Below are 20524 nucleotides of genomic sequence, written 5' to 3' on the forward strand. Positions count from 1 at the left end.
TTATGTTGCTAAAAATGTCAGGTACTCTGTTCCAAGCACTCAAAATTTCTTGTTCGTAGTTGTACTCTTCTTCATTATTCAAACAATTTTGTTCCAGATTTTCAAATTTCGACCTTAAGTCGACAAACACATGAGTCCAAATGCTACCTTGAAAATCTGCAAGTTGCATCTCTAAATCGTCAATTTGCATCCATTGGAAATCCTTTAATTCCAAAGTACTGTAAACAACTACATCCAGATACTTAATTATTTTAATGGTCTGTTCTAGGCTTCTAAATTGGTTGAATCTTTCGCTGAACTGTTCAAATAACGAGTTTACTATATTCTGGTACATAAGTATGGACTCCATTACACTCGTTTTAGTGGCTGCCTTGAAACATTTTTTTTTATCTGAGGAAAATACTTATAAGTTTTAGTTTCAATATCTCGCTTGAAATTTTAAGTTTACTTTCAGAAGATTTGCTATATCCAAACACAACGTCAATACTTTTGCCAAAACCTTGTAATTTTAAGTTCAGTTCATTCATATGAACAGAGAGATCTGTAAAAAACATCAAATTGCTGACCCACTTATGATCATTGATCTGAGGAAAGTTTGCCAGATCCTTATTCTCAATAAATACCGTAATTTCTTTAAAGCACTCCACAAATCGCTCAAGTACTTTACCTCGACTCAGCCATCTCACATTATTGAACATCAGTAGTCCACTGTAGGTTGAATCAACTTCCTGTAAAAGTGCAGAAAATTCTCACTTGTGAAGGGGTCAAGAAGCTATGAAATTCACAATTTTTGTTACAACTGACATTAAATCATTCAATTATGAGAATCCCGATTTGGCACACAACACCTCCTGGTGGATAATGCAATGAAAAGGTACAAGTGGATGTCTAATAGGTTCCATAAACAATTTCAGGAATCCCACATTTTTTCCCACCATATTTGGTGCCCCATCTGTCGTGACTGACACAATTTTAGAGATATCAATGTTTAGGTCACTGAATGTTTTTATAACAACCTTACATATTTCGTTTCCTGATGTACTTATTGGCACTGATTCTAACTTTATCAACTCTTCTCTCATTGTGAGACCATCAGAATATCTAACAATAATGGCCAACCGAGCATTTGATGTGACATCAGTAGTTCATCAAGAGAAATCGAAAAATATTTACAACTATTTAAGTCTTTTTTTAATTGATGTTGTATGTTTTTGTAAAGATCTATAATTCTGTCTTTGATAGTATTTCTACTGAGTGGTAACTCAGAAATTCTTTTAATAATATCATCTTTATTTTTCATATCGTGAAGTAGAACTGGTGCACATCTTAGAAATGTTTCCTTAATAAATTCTCCGTCACTGAGGGCTTTTCCATGCTGAGCTATGGGGTGAGCAATACAGTAACTTGCTGATGTTAAATTTGTAGAGCATCTTACAAATTTAACGATGGAATTTGATTGACTTTTATAGAGGTGTAGCTGTCTAGAAATGTATTCCTTCCTTTCATCGATACTTTTTTTCAAGAGCTGACAATGATTAGTTTCAAAATGTCTCTTTACATTCCACGTTCTGCTTACTACCGTTAGATTACACAGTATGCACAATGATCTGTTGTTTCTGTCGACAATCCCGTACATCTCGGTCCATATGTCTTGAAAGGGTCAGCTACTTCCTTTATCATTCAATCTTGGTTTTTTATTTTTTTGATTCTCCATCACAAGGCTGCAAAAATAAATAAATATAAATCACAGCGTTTTTATTTTTTTATTTTATTTTTTTTAAAAATATATTTTATTGATTTTTTACAGAGAGGAAGGCAGAGAGATAGAGAGTTAGAAACATTGATCAGCTGCCTCCCGCACATCTCCCACTGGGGATGTGCCCGCAACCCAGGTACATGCCCTTGACCGGAATCGAACCTGGGACCTTTCAGTCCACAGGCCGACGCTCTATCCACTGAGCCAAACCGGTTTTGGCAATCACAGAATTTTTAATAAAAGGTTGATAGGTTTCTTACCTATTAACTTTTTGCAGTGTTGTTGCACTGACTCCTGGTGCAAAACAATTCAAAGATAGTATGTATAACCAACAAATATATGGTGCTGTAATCAATTATCCGACACGCAGAATGTCTCGTCGAGCACTGTTGCACTGTATATCTTTTTCTTCTAACCCTCCCACTCCTGTCTCCTAATGAACATGGCGATCAAGTGCGTCCGTTTGCCGAATGCACCCGAACACACGGGAAGCTTACCCGAGGCACATGTTGACAATAATGAGGCCGTTTCCAGAATTGGGCATTTTGTCACTCGAGTAAAAATAAAATGTCATGAGTAAAGATTAATCTCTTTATAGTGCAAGTCTTACCTTTTTATATTAATGTCAATATTGGAACAGTGTATCTTGGATGTTTTCACTATGTATTTTTGCTACACAACACCTATGTACATGTTTACATCCGGTTTTAGAATTGCATTATTGATCATGAGTAATGTGCGTTAATAATATTACTTGAGTGATGCCCAACTCTGGCCGTTGTGAGAGACAAATATTTGAATTATGCAATTTTTTGTCTCTGTCGATGCGTGTCACCCAAAATGAGTTCGCATGTCACCTCTGACACGTGTGTCATAGGTTCGCCATCACTGCTCTATGATGACTTTTTAAAGTATGTTTTTTTAATTATCTGGATTTTTCTAGTTATCTCTGCAGGAATAATTTTATGCCTGAACTTACTATAATACCCAGAAGCAGAAATCAAGAATCAATTTTACATTTGTATCAGCACCAGATAGTAGACCATATACCAGTTTCATAAACTTTTCATACGGAAAGCATTAGAATATTACAAGTAAACAAGTAAAGACTTTTTTCTGATCTTGCTAAGATTCCGAGGTAAAGAAATATCTATGGGGAACTATACTTGTATTCAAATTTTCTATTTCATTGCATGGGTATGAAAAAATCAATTTTTTCTTATAATTTAAATGTTCTAATTATAGACATATTTGTCATTCACTAAAATATGTTTTACCTGTTGGTTTTATAGTCCATGATCAAAAATAAAATCAAGTGGTAATAGTCTCTTAGATTTGTTCGTAGTCAATCAGTAACTAGATGGCTAAAGGTTGCTCATTAGATGATTTTGAGAGGCATGCCTTAGCCCCCAACCATTTTGAACCAGGTGAAGTTTGACCTTGGTTCTTCTCTCTTGACGTCTATTATCAGACCTTTAAGATTTCTATTATACTTTATTTTCCCTTTTAGTTGGAGATTAAATCAAGATAGCAATTAATATTTAGAATATAATTGATAATTTGAGTTGTCTTTACTTTCAGGATCATGCCTTCAAGAACAGTCCTTTACCTAGAAATGCATTTGTTTGAATGATAAATAACCAGTAGAGTTGTTGTAGCAGTAGTCCTAGGCCAGGATTAGTGCCCATAAAATGGGATGTTCATTATACACTGTCTTCTCCTTAACTACTCTGAATTCTTAACTTTTCTTGCTTATGGGAACAATTTTCTGAGGCCTTTTTAGACACATTATAATTGGTTGCCTCCTGAGATATTTATAGATATGTGATGGCCCTAGAATAAATAAAGCCTAGACATAATGCTTTAACCTCTTGAATATGATGCCACTGAAATGTTTAATAGGATGAAATGAACATGTTATTCATAAACCATCAAATGGTACATTATTGATGAAGTCATAGTAGTAAAATGATTTAGAAACAAGTGTTTTATGCTGATGATATGAGAAGGCTAGAATATCTTAGTTATAACAGACACTTTTTTTTAAACAGTTGAGGAAGATGTAACTGAAAAACAAACCACCAAGCGACCTTCTGAGCAGCCTCTATCTGATGTTGCTCCTCTCTCTCCTAAGCTCCCCAAAATAGAGATGCATGCCTCTCAAGGTAAATAGTATCTACATGTCCCAAGATTGGGGAGAAAAGTCATTCTATACCACTTATATATGTTCTTGTATGGTGGTGTTGAGGGTAGGGGGTGTATTTGCCTAAGTCATTTTGACAATTAGGCTACTACTTTGGCAGCTTTGTTGAGCACTCTATTCTCTTCAGAAGGACACAGTTAATGTTTCTCATTAGATTAAAAAGAAACAATTACAGTAAAATTTTTCATTCAACTTTAAACTACTGAAAGATGATAGAAAGAGGAATTTATTGGGGGTGACATTGGTTAATAAAATTATACAGATTTCAGGTATACAATTCTATAATACGTCTTCTGGATATTGTATTATGTGTTTACCACCCCAAGTTAAGTCTCCTTCCATCACCATTTATTTCCCCTCTCCTTTCTTCTACCTCCTCCCAGCCCCCTTCCCTCTGGTAATCACCATGTGTGGGGGTTTTTAACCTCTCCAACTTTGTGTTGTTATTTTTTTAATTTAATATCCTGCAACTTTACTGAATTTGTTGATTAGTTCTCTTTTTTTATTAAGTCTCTTTTTTTTATTGTTGACACTATTACAGATGTCTCCCATTCTCCCCCCTTTGCTCCTCTCCACCCAGCCTCCATATCCCCAGCCGCCTTCCAGTCCCTCCACCCCTCTTCCCTCTGAGATCTGTCAGTCTCTCCAGCGAAAGTTTTAAGTGCCCAACTAGTAGGCAAATTTTAGAAACTAGCTGAGTGATCATAACAAATAGTTGTGAAGAATGGCATTTCTGAAAGTGAATGCCTTAGTGAGGTGTTCACAGCAACTGTAGGTGATGTCATAGAATAAATTTGGATTTCAGGATAGTGTCTATTACTATAAATATCAAGGAGGGGATGGCCATGTACTTTGTGTTAAAGGTTTGTGGTTTAGTATAGCATGGCTTAAGCGAATTGTTGTTGAAGATTAGATTTTTGACCTTTTAATAGTATTTGAATTATAAGTCTGTTGAAGATAATTGCCTTTGTCTTTTTTCTTCTAGAAGAACTATTGTCTTCTGAGGGAAATGTCATGCCTAAAGAGGAGACGCTTCCTGAAGAGTCCCAGGACTCACCACTAAATCCAGAAAGTAATTTGAATCCTGCCAGTGGAGATCCTTTAAGCACTGATACCTCAGTCTCCAAGAATTTTTCTGAAGGTGTGCCCTTCTCCTTAAGTTCAGCACTACTGGATACATCATCTACCCAGAACATTCCCCATGAATTCCAAATGCAGAAGAACAGTGAAGGTATATTTTAAAACAGTGATTTTAAATCATTGTGTGTCTCTTTCCCCTTAAGGTTTCCATGTTCAGTGACATCCCCTGAGAGTGTATCACATTAGAGAAAGTGCCAAATTGAGGAGGTTGAGACACCTCCACATCACTGTCAGGGCCTAGCCATTACAGATGCTAAGATTGTCCCTGTGTAGATTGCCTCTGCTGTTAAGTGACGTTGTTTGCAGAGAGTCTGAAGATGGATGTTTATTCTATAAAGGGGTAGTTTACCCTGAATTTTCAGGGATTTTCACAGAACATGAGCTTTTGAAGACAGACCTTCTTAGTACAAGGCTCTAAAAGGTTGCTTCTAATGCTGAATATCTTACTTCCAAATGTATTCCTAACACTACCATGCCAAAGTAGCCTGTATTGGGGCTTGAGAAGGCTACCGCTGATCTTTTTGGTAGTGGGAAGACTAATAGTAATAACATTACTTATTAGTAGTTACTTAATAAAAAGCATCATTATCTTTATCACTATCTGACATTATGTGCCTAGCACATAATATTTTGCATAGCCTTATACATTAAATCTTTATAATAATTTCTTGTGATGTAGGGTGCTGGTAAACATTTTTAGGTAGAAAAATCTGAGTAGTCAGTTGACTAAGGTGAAGGTAGCTGGACCAGTGCTTGACGCCAGGCCCTCTGGCTCAATGGTCATACTCTATACCGCCATGTTGCTTACATCTCCAGAGAATAGGTAAGCATTTCACTTGGAAACTGTCTAGAAATGTCATTACTATTCTTTTCTTTAAGGTATTGGAACTGTTAAAGCTGAATTCATCCCTGATTGCTGGTTATGCTCACACAACCTTCTGCCCTGCCCCATTATTTGAATGAAATAAATTGTTGATTTTTGTTATAGGAAAGAAATTCAATAACATTGTTGGGGATAAAAATCAAATCACTTTCACTTTATTTCAGAAATAGTTACTGCTATACTAGTATTTACAAGGCAAAGCTATTCAGGATAAAAACATGGCTGGACTTTATTTTTTACATAATTTGTTTAATGTAATTATTTGAATAACACTAAATGTTTGCAACCTTCTCTGGTTGTTTTGAAGATATGGGCCTAATTACATTATTTTTCCATAATAGATTAAAAATAGATATTCTTATCGATGTTTTGTTTTAATATAATATTATAGTTTTGTACCAGAAATCATATCTTTACTTATACTTTATCTGTAGTAATCTGTAAAACTAGTTATATGTTGTTCAAGTTTATATATATACAATGAAATATTACTTGGCCATAAAACTGAATGTAATCTTGCCATTTGCGATAACATGGAACTAGATGGTATTATGCTAAGCTAAACAAGTCAGAGAAAGACAAATATCTTATGATTTCATTTACACGCAGAATAGAAAAACAATAAATAAATAAAACAGAAATAGACAACGACAACAAAAATACATAACTATATTCCCCCTGTGAACTACTATATCACTTGGTTGGAAAACTGCCTCATATTACCAATAGACTGAAACTACACTAGTAGTCTGATTCAGTCTAGACATTTGTTCAATATGTTATAAGTGCAACTTTTCTCCTGTTCATCATGTAAGATCACTGAAACTTCCTTATCACTCTGAAACACTGAAAGAGTAAATTGTAAATGGGAAAAAAAAGACATAACTATATCAGATTTTGTGACAGAAATCAGAAATACCACAAAACATAAGTTAATTTAGTGGTATGATTCGCCTTGCCAATAAGTTTATGTTAAATTGAGTCTTTCTTCAGTTAAAGATCTTTCTGTCTAAGTTTTTAGAATGTCTTAGGTATGATATGGTCTACAGCAGCGGTCGCCAACTGGTGGTCTGTGGACCACGGTGGTCTGTGAGGTACGAAAGGTTGGCGACCGCTGGTCTACTTCATCATCACTTTTATCTTGGTTGATTCAGCCCAGTAGCATTTCTTGGTAGATATGACCAACATTTTTTTATCTCTGACTAGTGGAAGAGGAAGATACATTTTAGTAAAGACGTTTTATTTTACATCAAAGTTGTGATATTATTGAAAAAGAAAATTCTAAGCCACACACAAAAAATTGATCATTGTAACTTTTTTTATCTTCTGTTTTCTTTGCTCTTGTCCTCAATAAATACTCAAAATGTCCCGTAAGTGTCCAGAATCCAGATAATAGGAAATAAAGGTACACCTTTGGCTAATTTATTCCAAAAAGATCAAATTTGTATTGACAGTTTCTTGGTTAGACACATAATATAAATCTTCCTAGTAAAGCATACAGTGTACAGATGATGTATTATAGAATTATTTACCTGAAACCTGTGTAATTTTATTAATGTCACCCCAATAAATTCAATTTAAAAAAAATAAAAAAACCCACTGTGTTTTCACACACTATAGAAAGTTGAGTGTTCTGGTTGAGAAAATGAATACTTGCCTAGACACAGAAATTTCAGCATGATTTAGTGAACATCATAGCTAAAACTTTTTGAGGTATGAGCACTTCAATTGTTTCATGTCTTAGTTACTTATTTTTTCAACATATAAACCTTCAACCAAATTATCTATTGCTATGCAAATAAACTTGAAAGAGGTATTTGATATTAAATACCTCAGTATAATATTGAAGTTACTTCTGACCTATATAAACAGACAATAATCTTGTTTTCTTCAAAATTCAGATAAGCATTTGAGCCTTGAGATACAGGAATTTAAAAAATAAAGTAATGCTAAAAACGTTCATATTAAGTACATGGGAGAGATTTAGTAAAAGAACTAATTCAGTTCTTCTTAAAGATAATAGGGTTTTTGAAATTTATTGATTAAAGTGAATAAATATAAGCAATTAGAAAACTAAATTTGGGGAATTCCCATTGTATTTAGCTAGTAAAATAAACCTAATCTAGAAAAGAGGAGAAAAATTCATTGAAATACTTAAAGAGAGTAATAGGTTAGCTTAGATGAACCTAATTTAACCCAAGTAACAGATCTTTTACTGTATTTTCCTGTGGCCAAAGAGACCTTGGATTGCTCAATCTGTTTTATGAACTTTGAAGCTTTACAGTAACTTCGGAAGCTGCTGTTGTTGTTCATGGGCAGTCAGATGGGACGCTCATGGGTACCCATCCTCACATCATCTTTATCTAAGCTTTCATTGGATTTTACACTTGGAGTCCTGGGTCCTTGCCAGGGTACCTAACAGATGGTTCCAGGAATGAGTTCATCACTTCCTACCTAACATCTCTTCTTTCAGGATAATGATCAGGTCAAGTATGATTTGTCTTTTTTCCCCCCATTGAAGCTCCAAGTTATATAGCTGTACCTGACCCCAGTGTCCTGAAGCAAGGCTTCTCTAAGGACCCTTCAACCTGGTGTGTGGATGAAGTGATACAGTTTATGAAACATAAAGATCCTCAGATATCAGGCCCCCTCGCCGACCTCTTCAGGCAACATGTAATGTATCTTTTGATCCGGTTTTCCTGCCTTTGAATGACTTCTGTGCAGGCTCTTCAGTTGGAAGCTGATTAGTGTGGATGGTGGGGAACTCTATCAACTGATTTTTCCATATGTGAGAAAGGTTACCTTGTTCAAAGTTAGATCCGTAAGTGGTAGAGGCTGGATCTATACTTTAAATGGGTACCCGAGTACCTAAAATACTACAAGTCTTCAAGTTCTCAAGAGAAGATGATTCAGCATGGTCACTCACTCTCAGGTGTCTTCTTTGTAACGGCAGCTACAAGGATCCTCCTCCCCACCTGCTCCCTGCTCAGCCCCAGGACCATGAGTAGGAGGGGGTGACCACAAGCTGTAACAGGGTGTCCATCTTGTTTTTGATGCCCAATGAATTCAGCAACTGTATAAGATTAAGTGCAGCTTTATTTTATGGATACCAAATAATATGCTTCTGTGACATAAATTGGTTAATTAAGGAAATAAAGAATTTTAGGAGGATGCCTTATGTCTATTAAAGAATATGTTTATATTTTCTAATAAATCATATTTGTGACCAAATATCTGATGTATCCTTTTCAATATTGTAAGAAAATTACTGATTACAACAAACTGATTAGCTTTCAAAATAAACACAACACTATATACCACATTTACAGTTTGCGTTGATGTTGACATATTCATATTCCAGCCTTTCTAAGATAGTTAATGGCCGTCTGAAATTCATTTCTACCGCTTACAGGTTTCTGCCCTTTGTCACAGATAATGTAGTATTTTATTCGGTACACATTATTTAGAATTAGCTAGTTTGATGCTTAGGCCATTTTTAAAAAAGATACTGGGTTAAGTTTCCTTTTTCTTAAAATTTGAAGTGAATTTAAAAATTATCAAATGATGCTTTACTATATAAATTATATTTTAAATAGTTCTCAGGGAATAAATGTCTATTCAGACAATATATATTGGGAATGTACAGCTTCTCTCTTTTAAATGTTCTTATGTATAAATAACGACAAAATATGAATGCATTATTAATTTTTATAATTTCTTTCTCTCTATAGGAAATTGATGGGAAGGCTCTGCTACTACTCAAAAGTGATGTTGTAATGAAGTATATGGGGCTGAAGTTGGGGCCAGCTCTAAAGTTATGCTACCACATTGAAAAACTTAAAGAAGGGAAACCCAGTTTTAAAAATATATAAGTTTGTATTAGCCATGATTCTCTCAGTTGTCCTGATAATTTATTAATCTAAAAGTATTTTTATTCTCTTAGCAGTTTTAGTTTTCTAGACAGTTCCTAAAAAAGAATGTTACATACAGAATTGCAGAGCTACATTACAGTCCGGTCTACATCTTTAAATACCGTTTTATGTATTAGTATTAGCATATTCAAATTGACAACTTCTTTATGTCTTTTTATTATTTTATAGTTTATTATTTTATCATACAGTTTACAAGTATACTTCAGGTAGGAAACAGAGAAACCTTTGATTTCAGTTAATGTTTATGTATAGAACTAAAACAGCTAAATTCCAAAGGGGAAAGTATCAGGGATTGACAAGTTCTCTAGTAAAATCCATGAGAAGTTGTCGTTAGAAGAAAATTTAAAGATACAACAGCAGAAATCATCTCTTTCTCAAATATTTTGTCTGTTATAACAGTGTTCTGTTCGTGTTCTACCAGTTTCCAGAAAGGGAATAACCATATAAATTATTACCCTTTTGTTATTTTTCTATATGTTATATTTGTTCATATTTAAAGAAAAAAAGCAAGCTTATAAACTTTCATAAAGTGTTCTTATCTGTTTTTGATAATTTTCAAGCAATTATAAGCTAGATAGAATAGTTGCTTTATGTAGGAGATATTATACTAAAAGGGTGTCTTGGATGGAGTCTGGTTAATTTTTTTCAATGGAATACCTATTATTTTAAAACAACATAGGTAGGCATTCATTTCTCAAATCTCTATTTGAAGACAGCCGTGCCCAAATTTTTACAAGATATATATTTTATTGTCTGTGTTTATTCCTCATATGGTTACAGCATATTTATATATTATTCTATACCTGTAGGTGTACAAAGAAATAAATCTGCTCTTTTTGAATTTAATATGGCACTTTACACTGCCACAGAGGTAATGATAAACTATTTATATAATCAGACGTTTTTATTCTGTAAAACAATATGTGCATCATTTGCTATCATTAGTACCTCTCAGCTTAGTCTTCAGGGGATAAGAAACAATTCATAGATTGGTTTCCCTACAGGGAAGTTCTCTGTCCTATGCAATGTTTCTAATTAATTTGCTTAGTTCTGAGCCATTTATTCTGCTAAATTTTGGAAGATGCATTGATTTTGACATCATTTGGGCTTTAATTTTAAAGTAGAACTTTCAGGGGGAAATGGTGCTATATGTTTATTGTTATTACTTTGTATAACTTTGGAGTAATGTTTATAAGCTATGAGAATTTGTGCTAAAAGTATTAGCCATTTGTTGAAAATGCCAGTGAAATATACACCAGGGGCAAGAATGTTCATTTTATTTTTTAGAAAAGCAAATGTACTTTATACAAGAATGCAACTATTTAAAGGGTGGTTTCACCTATGTTATTTCTTTTGTGTTATAAGATAAAATTCTAATTTAAACTTGGTCTTCTCTCAAATTGTTTGAGTGAAGACGCTATGTCCAGTTGAACAGTCCTCAGGTGTTTATACAAATACTATGTTTTACAGTTATCAGATTTTAAAATATAATAAAGTTAAATAACAGCAAAAACTGGTGTCAGAGTCTCAGTTGTGATTTGCTTTCACCTCGTTACATTTATGTATGAATTGGGTATATTGAAAAAGCAGCAATCTAGTAAGTTTGTGGTTTTATATGTCCAAATACTCGAGTTTAACACTTGACCTCATTCCATGGGTGAACAGATTCATAGGGGCAAAGGGCTGGTCTCTTGAAGGGGCCTTAAATGAGAACAGGGGAACAGTCAGAAGTTAAATCAGTGAGCTTTGTCTGTGCTCAAAGCTTTAGTTACTTGCAATGTTATTGATGAAGCCAGCATGCTAGAAAATGCCAGTGCCCCAGATATTGCCTCACCTGAGTTCATCTGTCTGGTGATTCTGGATGCTCTTTTACCAGTGGGGGACAGAAGCTGCACTGTCTCTCTGCCTTCAACTCTCCCAGCTTACATGCTCAGAAGGCCTTAGAGCAGCGGTTCTCAACCTGTGGGTCGCGACTCCTTTGGGGGTCGAACGACCCTTTCACAGGGGTCGCCTAAATACATCCTGCATATCAGATATTTACATTATGATTCATAACAGTAGCAAAATTACAGTTATGAAGTAGCCACGAAAATAATTTTATGGTTGGGGGTCACCACAACATGAGGAACTGCATTAAAGGGTCGTGGCATTAGGAAGTTTGAGAACCACTGCCTTAGAGGCTCAGAGTTGTGGTTTTTCGCCTTCAGTATCTGACTCCTCAGCCCACCCACCCCAGGAGCTGCTGCTAGGTGTCTGTGAACCCAGAAACTTTCTGTTGTTGCTTCTTAGCAGCCTGTTCTATACTTCACTGGAGGCCACATGGTCATAATAGGTTCCAGGGGTTGGTGCTCCAGTGACTGGAATAGGGCATCCATTTGCTGTCTGAGACTTGGGTGATTCAGAACCACTTGTTCTTCACTGGTTTGTAAATTATTAGTGCAGAGAATAGAATGCTATGCTAGCCTCCTGTGAACTTGCCAGGCTTTTAAAATAATATTTCCTCTAGTTTTGCCTCCCATTCCATCTTGGAGACTCTGTAGCCAAAAGAATTGAGCAACTTGAGCTCTGAAGCCCTCTGGGCACATCGAGCATTTGCTTTCATCTGTGTGATTTCTGATGGTTGGAGTATCTTATAGGACATATTCCAGAGAAGGATTTCCCAGACTTTTAAACCTGGACGCCTCTGTAAGCATGAAAAAGCCATGCCCTTCTGTAATATTGTAAATTAAAAATTCAACATCACAACTGGAAACAATGTAATTGGGAAGAAAAGCGCTGTTTTTTCAAGCAGCAGAAGGGATTGTACTCACAGTTGGCTGAGGAAATGAAGTGTGTTTACATTTTGGGAGCTGTTTCTACAGTGTGATGCTGGGACTTGCTTGTATCCCGAAGTCCTCTGAGGCTGATCAGGGAATGATGGGCTCTAGGGGAGGGAAACAATGCGTGGTGGACAGTGTTCTTCCACTCCCTCCCGATATCCCCCTTGTCCTGCAGCTTGATGGAATTGAGCCTTGAAAGCATCTCTCCCCAGTGAGTGCAGACTCAGTTCAAGCTTGCCCACATTTCCCATATGAGTGGCAACTCTGGTATGGACTGCCTTCCCTGGCTTTAGCAGCACTATCATCACTGAGGGGAGATATTTAAGACATAAGGAGCCCAGCTCCTCCCCTCAAGCTGCCTGCACATCTTTGAGATTATTCAACGTTCATGGAAAGGAGAACCTCAGGCTGCTTACAGCATGCATGAGCTCCAAGAGACCATGAGCAGTGTCAAATCAGTCATTCTGTGTCTTGTTCTTCAGCTGAAGAACTAAAGTGCCTAATTAAGCTCATTCATTTGTGGGAACAACCCCTCAGAGGCAAGGGGGTAGCCAGGGCAGGGTTATGGCCTCTGCAGACCCCACTTCACCTTTGGCCTCCCCTCTCCACCTGCCTGGATAGGCCTGAGCCACTCAAGTCCCTTTATATGTAGGGGGTGGGGAGAGTCATAGTCCACCAGGCACAGAAGTCAATTCACTGAGAGCAGATTGAACATGTCACATGTTAGATTTATATAAGAGTAGAGAAGTTAAGCTCTTAGACATTAATATATGGATTGACTAATGTAAAGTGTTCCAAAGTACTGGGTGGTGGTGACAGTTGTGACCACCCCAAACCAGAAGACACTGATGAGGAGGATGTTCATGGTTCTAGAAAATTTTGATGAGGCATCAATGAATGAAGCTACCTAAAATCTTTTCTGTTTTTGTTTTTTTTTTTTGTAAGGTGGAGTGGACTAGATCTAACAAATCAGCTATGTGGTCCAAAGTTTTATAGACACAGAGAACATCAAGTGTTACTAGTTCAATAATATAAATATTTTGTATATTAAAAAAAAAACCTGAAGAGACAGATAGTAGGATACACTGCACAGTGTAGTAGGACTGCCATTCTGTTGAATGAACATACAGTTGTTTCTAAAACTCGTCAGTTTATGACATAATCTCAGGGTGTTTTTCTGTAAGAATCAATTGTCAGAATCATTGAATTATTAACAACCCTCCCCCAAAGTTTCCTCTTTTTCTCTTGAGCCTTCTGCTGAATTCCTCCAAGTACCAAGCCTGGTTATTTCAAAGTTTTTAGTACTCTTAATTTGGTTATTCCAGTAATATTTCTCTAATTTTGTTTGCTTTTTAGACAAAGGGATTCATTTCCTTTCCCTTCTTTTCCCACTTATGTCTTAAGTATCTCCCCTCAGTGATGATGGCACTGCTAAAGCCAGGGAAGGTGGTCCCATAGCACCAGAGTTGCTTCTAATGTAGTGGGAAATGTGGGCAAGCTTGAACTGGGTGTGCAATCACTGGGGAGAGATGCTTTCAAGGTTCAATTCCATTAAGTTGCTGGACAAGAGGGGGGGGGGTGTCAGGAGGGAGTAGAAGAACACTGTCCTCCATGCATTCTGAAGGATAGCCCTGGTTTGTGTTACTCCTCTATAGCCACCCTCATTCCTTCGATCAGCATGACAGGACTTACAGATACAAGTATGTTTCCTGCATATACCCGAAAAAGCTCCTCAGGGTTAATTTTTGCCAATATATCCTGTGTTCACAAGTCCCTCCCAGAGCGTCCACTTAAATGAACATTACTGTGAACAGCAGCACTATGAGGTGGCTTTCTATACATCATGAATTTCCTGTTATCACCTTGATAGTTTGCCCATTTTCTAAGAGCATGGCCTTTGTTTTAAGTTCCCTAATTATTCCTTGCCACTACATTAGCAGTGGACATCATTGTTACGTAACGTGCTAGACTGGGTTTGGGAATTGGAAGTTTTGTGCGACACCCTTTTCCAAGTTTTCTTTGGGTTGAAGTGCTTCAAATAAAGTATCTGCCAGGTAAGAATGTTTAGGAAGGTGACATGATGCCCTAGAATAGTCTAGGCTGCTGGCACTAATAGACCCAAAATGTATTTTGTCTCCAATATAATAGAAGTGTATTTGTTGGTCACAATCCCAAGCAGATGTCCCATTTGTCTGTGTTGGTTTGGGAACCCAGACTCCTTCCATCATGTAGCTGCACCTTCTTCTGGGGCCTTGGGATCCTTGATTCAAGTGGTTGGGGACATGGCACACTTATCTTTCCATTTTTTTTGTTGGGCTCAGTTCTGTGGCCATACCAGACTATAATGCTGACCAAAATAGTGTGTGCTCAGGAAGGTGGGGAAGTAGATATTTGGTAAACAGCTAGCAGTCTTGAACATACATTGTGATCCTAATAACAAACCATAACTCATTAATACTTATTTGACATTTCTTAATTTACCTACCACATTATACTCAGACACCTGGCTCTTCTAGTCCACTCTCCCTGCTTTATTTTCTCCATTGTATTTAAACTTAGGATGGGTTATGTTATTGTTCCCAATCCTTGACTTTTCCCTTCCCCGTAAAAGGATCTTGCAACCCATCCATTGCCATGGGACTTGCAGATCCTCTCTGAAGGAAAAATCTAGTGTCCACCCCTTTGTTGGCCCTGAACCCTGCTTTGGCCCGTGGGATGTAAGTGGACCTGAAATACATCAGGTCCCAGTAGGAGCTTCACAATGGCTTCTTGATCATCTCTCTCCTCCATTACCCTCTGCTATGAACACAGTGTGTGCCAAGTAGGGGCTGCTCCTTCAGACTGGATTCTGGAGCAAGAAGGCATGTGGGGCTAGGCCAAGCCATCTGTTCCTTATTATGGGATATGTGAGCCAGATGCCAAGGTGTGTGGTTGTAACTTACTGGGTTTTCTTGGACTTAATAATATGGCTCAAAAATATGGTGAAATATGGCTTATGCACTTCCTGACACTGTTTATTTGTACATTATATGTCTTCCCCACTAGAATGAACTCTTCATTAGGGCAGTGAGTCTCCTCAGCTTGTTTACTGCTGTCTCCTATCTCCATATTGGCACCTAGAACAAGGTAAGACCCAAGAATTTGTTGACTGAGTCATATTTTTGGGAATCTAATTTAACTTGATTTTTTGTACCCAATTCATCCCAACCCTTTCCACAAGTATGAGAGCTAGTGCCATACATTGCCATTTGGCCTTTAGATAATCTGGTTGGTTTTACATACATACTGGCAAGCATTGGAACTATAGGAAGGAAGAGTGAATTATTGGAGAAGAGTGTGGCTCTGAAGAGAATTAAAAACTGTAAAATTCCCAACTGGCCATCTGGTTAAATATGACAGCTTGCTAGTGGGATCCTAGAGTGTCAATGGCAGAGGAAGGAGGGGGACTGGGCTTGGAGGAGCATGGGGAGGAGCTGGTCAGCACAGAGCCTGCGGAACAGGATGTGTGACCCTTCGGGCAAGTAACAGGGGAGCCAAGTCGGTCCCTCCCAACCCCTGCCACTCCAAGAAGTCTTATCAGGATTGTGGATTTTTCATCTACTGCTGAAAGTCACCAGGACACCTGTTTGAGCTGCAAGCTACCTGTATTAACCCTCCCACTTTTTCAATGGCTTAGGACAATGATTTTCAACATTTTTCATCTCATGGCACACATAAAGTAATCACTAAAATTCTGAGGCACACCAAAAAAAGGTATATTTTTTGCCGAACTTACAAAAAAATGGGTATAATTTTGATTCATTCACTCCGGACCACTATTGTGTTGGCTGTTGTCATTTTTAAATTTGACAGTCTAAGAGAAAAGAGGTCAGTGCCCCTGACTAAATAGTCAGGTATTGTAGGTTTTAAAACTTCTTGTGGCACACTGGTTGAGAATCACTGGCCTAGGAACCTAAACAAACAAACAAAAACCTGGAGGGGTGGGAGTTGCAAGGAAGGAAACCACAGAGTTGTAAAATGCCTTCCTCCTCTCTCCCTCACTTGTTTTTATAGTAGTTAGGATATGGGTTTGGGTACTCTAACAAAGTGATCCCCAATCCCAGGAGCTTCATAAGGATAGAAACTTACTTCTCTCTTGTCATGTTGCTAGTAGAAGATGTCCCCCATTATCAGAAATCCACACTCCTCCATCTTGTGCTTTCCTGGACATGTGGATTTCACCTCTTGGTCCAATATGGTTGCTCTGACACCTGCCATTGCATTCAAATTTACATAGGAATAGAAAATGGCAGCCAAATAGGCCTAAGGCCAGGCCAGAAGAGCAACTAAATCGGAGAACATCCACCCTGAATTAACAAATTAGACACAGCTGAGGAGACAAGTTTCAATAAGGAAGGGCAGAGGACACTTAGAGCAGTGGTTCTCATGTGATTCTAATGTACAGTCAAGGTTGAGAACCACTGACCTAGAGAATGCTGTTTGCCAGCCAAAACCCATGGGTAACAACCACTGTGACCTGGCAGTGAGTGGCACAGCACCTCCTGGCAGGCTCCAGACATCTGTACCAGGCCTCCTCACCAGCCCGCTGGGACCAGCATCCTAGGATCCAGCCCCAAGACCTGCAGTGAGTGCAAGCCAGAGGGAACTCTGTGCTCCACCCATACCCTGGACCCCAGAACCGTGCTGCTAGCCTGCCTTGGAGCCACTTGGTACCTGCTCCACCCTGAGCTCTGGGATCTGCTGCTGGGGAAACCTGGAGCAAACCAGAGTATGCCTCACTCCTCACACAGGAAAGCAGGGACTGTGTGACCCTGAGCAACCTCTCAAACCCCAAGTAGGGCCCCCAGGGCCAGAAAGAGGCAGAAAAAAAAACAAAGAAAAAACCCCAAGAAAAGAAAAGGAGGAATCTCTAGAAAAGGAACTAACTTAAATGGAGGCATCCAATATGTCAGAAAAAGAATTCAGAGTAAAGGTCATACAGTTCATAAACTGGATGGATGAGAAAATCAACAACTTATGTAAGAATCAAGAGAAATAAAAAATGATATAGCTACAATAAAAAACACAATGGAATGTTTCAATAGTAGACTAGAAGAAGCAGAGGACTGAGTGAATTACAGTGGTCGCCAACCTTTCAGATCTCATGGACTGCCAGTGGTCATGGACCACCAGTTGGCAACCACTTAATTAGAAGATAGGCCAGAAAAACACACCCAATCTGAACAGCAATTGGAGAAAAAAATTAGGAAGCAGGAGGAGAGCCTAAGGGAGCTTTGGGACAACATGAAACAAAGTAACATATGTATAATAGGGGTGCCAGAAGGACAAGAAGAGGAGCAAGGATTAGAAATCCTATTTGAAGAAATAATGACAGAAAACTTCCCTGATTTGGGGAAGAAAAAAGTCACACAAGCACAGAGAGTCCCAAAAAAGATGAACCCAAGATTACCCACACTGAATTCACATACAGCCACTTCTAGCCTCTGCGGAGTCTTTACCTAGGAGGCCCTGCGCCCAGTCAAAAGGCTCTTAATCTCAAAACAGGAGACCTGATTTTGTAGAAAACCAGCATTCTCCGTCTCACAAATATATTTCATCATCATTCATGTAGACATGATAATTGAAGCTTAATTGATGGATGAAAACTGTAAGGTAGAAAATGTGGTAAGGATGAGTTTTGTCAGTAGGTTCATAGCATAGATGGGACCGAGAGCTGTAAAGGACAGGAACTTTAGAAGAGTTAGGAGGAATTTGTCATTTGTGGCCCCTTCCATAATAATGTAAAGACAGGTGAATATTAGAATTAAGTTTCAAATATTTTTGGTTACTGATCTTTTTCTCTCTTTTGTTTTTGTCTTCCCTACCCCCCCCCCCCCATCATGTGGGTTGCCATTAAAAGGCCACCTTCAGGGAGCATATTGCTCAAATTTAGCACAAACAGGTGCTCTGACATTAAAGCCTCACTATTCCCCACTATGCACAGCCCCCATTACCCTCCAGGCTCCACTCCCCTCTACCTCCCATGCTGCCATTCCCCACCAAGCTCTTGCCCCACTTAGGCCCCTTCCTGGTGCCACACCTCTGCCCCCCACCCAACTTCCACACTGCCCTTCCCTCCCTGTACTGTGCCCCAATTCCCCACCCATCCCCTACCCTGTCCTGCTCCCCCACCCCTGTACTGTGCAGCCATTACACCCAGCCCCCACCACATCCATGTGCTGTCCCCATACACGGGCCCCACTTGTCAGTTCATGTGCTGCCTTCCACCCTAGCCCCGGGGACCCCTCTTGACCCACCTCCCCAGAGCAGACACTGTGGGGTATTGCAAGACAGTGCCCTTGACCTGTTTCTTTGAAAGCCTCTCCAGGTTAGATTGGACATAATTTTCTGTTTCAAAATTAGAATGACAATTGCAAGGTGACAGAGAAAATCTTGTAGGTAATTTTCATATTTCAGAAGTGACTCTAGCAGAGGTGTGAGTGGAGTACAGAAGGGGTGAGAAACACATGGGAATCATACTCTCACATCTTTCCTCCAGCCATCGGAAGCTTTGGGTGACCAAAGAACAACCACATGGAAAAGTGTGCAGTCAGCTTTCATTCATGGGTTTTGTTCTCCTTTGGGGTAGGTTGTCACTGCTCTTGAGTTCCAGTCAGGGGAAAGGGTCTGGGGTTTCTGGTGTGTAGGCAGAGCACTTAGCCTCAGACTCAAGGAGTCTCTCTCACTCTCTCTCTCATATTTTATTGGTGACAATAAATATGCCTATCAACTTCTTGTTACTGGATATAACTTGTATTTTTTTGAAATGTTCAATTTATCCTTAATGATCTGATTTTTTTTCCATTTTATTTTATTATTTTTTTAAATTGGATTAATTGGGGTCAATTCAATTAAGTAGGTTTCAGGGGTGAAACTCCTGAATAATACATCACCTATATTATATTGTGTTCTCACCACCCCAAGTCAAGTCACGGGACCCTTCTGTTTTACACCAGTGATTTTCACCTTTTTTATGTCATGGCACTCAAACTAATTACTAAAATGCTGCAGCACACCAAAAATATATATTATACATTTTGCCAATCTGACAAAAAAAATAGGTATAATTTTGATTCATTAACACTAGATGGCTATTGTGTTGGCTGTTGTCATTTTTTTATTTGATAGTCTAAAGCAGTGGTTGGCAAACTCATTAGTCAACAGAGCCAAATATCAACAGTACAACGATTGAAATTTCTTTTGAGAGCCAAATTTTTTAAACTTAAACTATATAGGTAGGTACATTGTTGTTAACTTAATTAGGGTACTCCTAAGGTTTAGGAAGAGCCACACTCAAGGGGCCAAAGAGCTGCATGTGGCTCGTGAGCCACAGTTTGTCTACCACTGGTCTAAAGGAATAGAGGTCAGTGCCCCTGAATAAACAGTCAGGTATTGCATGTTTTAAAAATTCTTGAGGCATACCAGTTGAAAATTGCGTCTTTACACTGGCAGGCAGGAAGAGGAGTGGAGGTGTTCAGAGGACTACTTTCCCAGGGGGAGATAAGGGGCAGAAGAACTGGCTGTGGTGGACCTCACTTGTGCCAGCTTCAAGCTCAGTAGAAGGAGGAGGCTTGATCTGCTCTGGCTGGAGCTCTTGGGCTGGTCATAGCCAGGGTCCAGTGGTTGGCATCCTCTCTGCAATGAGATGAGTCCTGGAGCTAGAGGGAATGTTTCTGAAGCTTCTGGAGCTATCCTGGGCACACACAGGTAATGGGCAGCAGCCAGTGGGGCTCAGTTCTGAGAAGCTACGGA

The 20524-nt window shown here is 38.5% G+C and overlaps 1 protein-coding gene across 14 annotated transcripts in view; it reads left to right on the forward strand.

Annotated features, from left to right (window-relative positions):
• Window positions 1-10898, forward strand: part of SCML2 (Scm polycomb group protein like 2) — a 112427-nt gene extending 101529 nt beyond the window's left edge. For 10 of the 14 annotated variants that reach the window (XM_036305653.1, XM_036305654.1, XM_036305648.1 and 7 more), the window contains 4 exons: window positions 3808-3921; window positions 4945-5190; window positions 8504-8655; window positions 9714-10898. In XM_036305653.1, coding sequence (XP_036161546.1) covers window positions 3808-3921; window positions 4945-5190; window positions 8504-8655; window positions 9714-9854 — 653 coding nt within the window. In that variant the 3' untranslated portion in view covers window positions 9855-10898. Of the gene's footprint in view, window positions 1-3807; window positions 3922-4944; window positions 5191-5978; window positions 8224-8258; window positions 8656-9713 lie in introns of those variants that run through there. The other 4 variants (XM_036305655.1, XM_036305658.1, XM_036305657.1 and 1 more) reach the window with 4 other exon arrangements.
• The last annotated feature ends 9626 nt before the right edge of the window (window positions 10899-20524 follow it).

The sequence above is a fragment of the Myotis myotis genome, unplaced genomic scaffold (assembly GCF_014108235.1).
Source record: "Myotis myotis isolate mMyoMyo1 unplaced genomic scaffold, mMyoMyo1.p scaffold_m19_p_4, whole genome shotgun sequence".
Classification (NCBI taxonomy): domain Eukaryota; kingdom Metazoa; phylum Chordata; class Mammalia; order Chiroptera; family Vespertilionidae; genus Myotis; species Myotis myotis.